The sequence below is a fragment of the Acanthisitta chloris genome, unplaced genomic scaffold (assembly GCF_000695815.1).
Source record: "Acanthisitta chloris isolate BGI_N310 unplaced genomic scaffold, ASM69581v1 scaffold14756, whole genome shotgun sequence".
In the NCBI taxonomy this organism is placed as follows: Eukaryota; Metazoa; Chordata; class Aves; order Passeriformes; family Acanthisittidae; genus Acanthisitta; species Acanthisitta chloris.
The window spans coordinates 2,409-7,195 of NW_008677712.1; the positions used below are offsets into that span (position 1 = coordinate 2,409).

General features: G+C 46.7%; 1 protein-coding gene across 1 annotated transcript; it reads right to left on the reverse strand.

Moving 5' to 3' along the window:
* Window positions 1-298: 298 nt before the first annotated feature.
* LOC103804039 (ubiquitin-conjugating enzyme E2 variant 1) lies at window positions 299-2,877 on the reverse strand (the record flags this gene model as incomplete). Its single annotated transcript, XM_009076625.1, has 3 exons — window positions 299-773; window positions 1,058-1,183; window positions 2,645-2,877. Coding segments are annotated over 3 exons (506 nt in total), but the record flags the coding sequence as incomplete, so codon positions are not given.
* Window positions 2,878-4,787: the final 1,910 nt, after the last annotated feature.

Consider the following 4,787-nt stretch of genomic DNA (forward strand, 5'->3'; position numbering starts at 1 on the left):
GAGAGAAATACAATCTATGCCTTGGCCAAAGGAAAGGAGGAAAGCTTTGCCCCAGATTATCAGGGCACCTCAAAAACAACAAACCCCAAACGACCACAGTCACATTCAGCCTTTACTAGAGCGAGCACAAAGGGAGGGATGACTGAGGTTAGCACACATCCCCTGTAGTAGTCCATACAGCCCAGTAGAGCACTGGGAGCAAAAACCTTTGTGTCTACTCTAATAAATAGCCCTGAGCTTCGACTCTATTGCAAAGGACAGAGAAAGAGAAAATAACTCAGGCCAGACACACAGCAAGGTGATTGTGGGATGGATCCTTTCACAGTTATGTTGGATGTGCCACACTGGTCTGGACAGGAATAAATTTAAATAGACTTTTCCTGACAGCAGAAGTTCAGCTATGTGGACAGTGGTTACACAACAGGATTATTTGTTATAGCACAACTTATATTTCAAATGAAAAAAAAAATTAGTATCATTTACAGTATCTCAAGAAAAACTTCCTTTGAATGGGAACTTCCTTTCCAGTATTCTGAGGTCTACAAGATGCATCTAGAAAATTTACTACTGTGGAAAATGAAGACAGCTTAAATTGAACAGGGGGGGCATGTTGGTTTGTTTTTTAATTAATTGCTGTAACATTGTCCTTCAGGTGGCTGAGGAAGTTTCATATTTTCTTTAGACATCATTAGACGCCGAAGCTCTTGCAGAACAACTTTGATACTATAAGAATTCTGCCATTTTCCTAGGACTGATATGGCTCTGGGGTCCACCTAAAACACACAAAAAGACCATTCCTGTCAGAATTGGCACATTGGATACCCCTCACTCCCCCCAACAGCCCCAGCTAAAGATCCTACCTGAAACCTGAGTGGGAGAAAGCAAAGAAAGCAAAAGCATTTCCCCTAACAGCATAGTAAGTCCCTTCTACCCCCTTTCCTTCTTGAACAGACAGCACCAGCAAGCAACAAGCAGCTAAGCAAGGGACAAGTATAAGCAAAGCTCTGGAAGCTGCACATGAAAAGGACATTCAAATGAAAAAAGGCAGAAAACTTACCACTCCATTAGAACTATTTACTCCATTCATGTTAATTTTTGTTACAAATCTGACAAATGGAGGTGCTTCTGGATACTTAGGCCCACATTCTATTTTAAGGCTGTATATTCTGTTTTCATAAATTGTCTGGGGGAAAAGAAAGGGGGAAACAGTTACATCAGGCAGTTCAGTGAGCATTTGGTACAGCAGTGGGGACTCCAGGAACACAGGAACCAGCAAACTCAGACACTGCACTGACTACCCCTGTTTTGGGTTTGTTCCAGAACATTCAGAGTATCAAGTGTTTCCTCTTCAGGGAATAAACTCCACTGGTCTTCTAGGCACCAAATTTTCCTATGAAGCATGAAACTGGCATTGCTTCCCCTTCACCATCTGGAATGATGTTTTCCACCATCACACAGCTCAGATACTTTTCAACCAACCTGTGCAGAGCAGCTTTGTTGTATCAGTTTACTGCTCAGACACTACCTTGGAACTGAGGCCACAGCTTTGGTTTGCCAATGACCTACAGTCCTAGATCTTCACTGGAAAGATGTTCTGCAGCCACAAACTTGCTGGTCCTCAGCAAGGGGAACATGTTGCAGAGGACATCCTGATCCCAGACACATTATCACTCTGTCCCCACATCAGCGATGCTGTTATACTCACAGCTAACAGAAGTCCTGGACAGTTTTGAACCAGCACAAGTGTAACATGGCTACATTGACTCTTCAATACTTCAAACTAATTAGAACCTCAGTATTCCCTTAGTATTAAGGGTGTTTTGCTGCACACCACCACCGAAATGCAAACCCTGAGTTCCTGGTCCAGCTGCTGCTCAGCTGTGCCAGCCAAGTGGCTTTAACCCCTCCTGCCTCAGGAAAGTCCCCAGAATCTCTCTCAATACAGCCTGTTGCCTCCAGCAATAAGCCCAAAAGAAGACAAGACACTCCTTGAAAACAAAAACACCTGTATTCCTAAGAGTGTCAGGAAGACAAGAGGGGCACAGGCGAGTGCTCTCCTGTGGTGGTCTCCAGCTTGGCCTGCAGTACACAGACTGCACACCCCTGGCACTGCTGGCAAGTCAGCCTGAGCCTGTTTGCACCCTTTAGTTCCCACCCCACTGTCTGAATTCCATCCCAAGGTTTTCCACAAAGCACACACAGGCACTGAGCTTCCCCCACAGCCTCAGTGCAGCCTCATTAGCACTCTCCTGATGTTCTCAAATCAAATGCTGCTCAAGAAAACAATGTGGGCACATCATAAACAAATGAAATGAACAAAGGATTTTACACCTTGATGTATTCACGAGTACAGGATACCCAACCCTGGAATCCCAGAAGTTATGCCTTAATGAATCTGCAAATACTAAGCAAACACCTAACAGAACCACCCAGAGAAAGGCACTAAAATGCTGCAAATGATAAGCAGAGCACACTAGTACAGGAAACCCATCACTACACTGAACCTGAGCCTTCAAGGCAAATCACTTCCTAAAGTGTTTTCTCACTCATTTGTGTTCTGTTTGTTTTCTACTTGAGTGCTTAGACTAGAAAAGGGAAGAAAAAAAGCTCACAGTGCCATTTTAGCATTTAAGTGGATACTTACTCTTGGAGGCCCAATAATCATTCCTGTCCATCTTGTGAGTGTCATATCTTCATCATCTTCAAGGCCCCAGCTAACTGTTCCATCACCTACTCCTTTCTGACCTTCTTCAAGTTCTTCCAAAAGACGAAAATTACGAGGAACTTTTACTCCTGAAACAATCAGAAAAACATTTGGAGTTGAGCAATCCAGTGAAGACACAAAGCTGGAGTAATTTCCTGACACTTTTGGCTGCTCTATAGAAACCAGTTTGGGCAAAATCATCAAAAGTACTTTTGGAATGACAATATTTCAACATTATGCAAAAGCTATTCCATATTTAGCCTGGATTTGACAAGCAAAATCCAGGTATCCCCAAGCAAACATGCCAGAAGGCTGCCAGGCCAGATGTTGTGACAGGCAGGAAAATGAAAGGGAATTTCTGTTCCTCAGAGATACCCCTAGTATTATGGAGCCCTAATTAGCACTTGTCTATATGATTTACAGTATAAAAACTTAGAAAAGCCTACAAAACGACACCACGAGAGGCTTGAGAGACTCACTCAGAGCTTTAAAAATACCTTTCAAAGCAAATAAAACTCTTTCATAACCGGAGCAGGTTAATCTGAAGTTAATTGAAGTGGGCTTTGTCAGCAGCAATAGCATCCCCTGTACTTATGACCTCCACCACCAAGGAATTTCAGCACTTGGTAATTGCTGGCACATTTATCCTCTGAACAGACAGCAAGACAGGGAAATTTTCTTACCCCTATTACACTAATGGAAAACAATGGCACAGAGAGCTTAGGCGACACGTCCAAGGTCACACACTAAGTCTGTAGCAAAGGAGGATCTTGAAGCCAGGCCACAGTGGCCTTAATTCCTCACTCCTCTTCCAGGTATCTGCACCTCTGGCATCACAGAACATAACTGTGCTCTAGGCCACCACTGCTCCTTTGTCCTGGGCACAGGTTCTGGCAGTGTAGGGGGCACAGGGCTGGTTCCTGTGAGCAGCTGCTGAAGATTCCCCCAGGTCTGACGGGGCAACACCAGCAGCTCCGAGATGGACCCACTACTGCCAGGGGCAAACCAACAGCAACACTGGCAGCAACTCTGGGATCAAGTACTTAAGAAGGGAAAATGTCACTGCACAAGAGGAACTGCAGCTGGAGAGAGAAGTGGGAGTATGTGAGAGGAACAGCTCTGCAGACTCCAAGGTCAGTGCAGCAGGGGAGGAGGAGATCCAAGGTGCCAGAGCACAGATTCCCCTGCAGCCCAGGGAGAAGACCATGGTGAGGCAGCTGTGCCCTGCACCCACAGAGGTGCAGAGGGGAGCACAGATCCTCCTGCAGCCCATGGACTGCTTGGCGTGTGCACAGCACAGCACCTAAGGCACTGGGAAGTGCAGCAGTGCTGAAAATCGACTACCTCCAGGAACTGTAAAACCCCCTTTGAACACATCAACGACCCAAAGAAACTTATATATCAGAGTCGATTTTGCTGCAGATCAGAGTTATCCAAATTTCATTCACCACAGAGCATGCATTAAAAAAACCCAAACAGCAAATTACCACAGAAATTAGAGTGCTGGCCAGTTTGAAGCACATCTAACATGGCCATGCCCAAGAACACTGTGGGGAAAGGTGACTTAGCTGCAGCAGCACTACCAGGGACCCAGACCAGCCCTGCACTGGCTACCCCAAACCTCTTGGCTGAGCTGCCAGGGCTGCTGAGGAGCACAGACCCTTGGATGCTAAGGAGAGGAGTCGGTGGGGCTGGTGAAGCCATTGCCACGGGGGTACCCAAGTCCCACACCCTGGGTGGTAACAGGACCTCCTGGGCACCGCTGCCACGTCCCCTGCACGACAAACTCCAGCGTTTTGCCTCCCAGAAAGCCTCACAAGCATGCAGGTGTGCATCCTGTGCACCTCAGGCCTATGAAGGGCCCAGTGTGCAGCTCATACCTGAACCGTGACAGATGAACTGCCCCATCTGTGATGCTATCCCCAGAGCTCCCCACACTGCGGCTCGGGAGGCAGAGCAGAGCAGCACAGCTCCAGCATAGGGACAAGAGCTGAGGGGCAAGAGCAGCAGATGGAGTATCAGCTGAAGGATGAGGTGCCACCTTTGCTGACATAAACACCACCTATTTCCCTGCTTCTGCTGC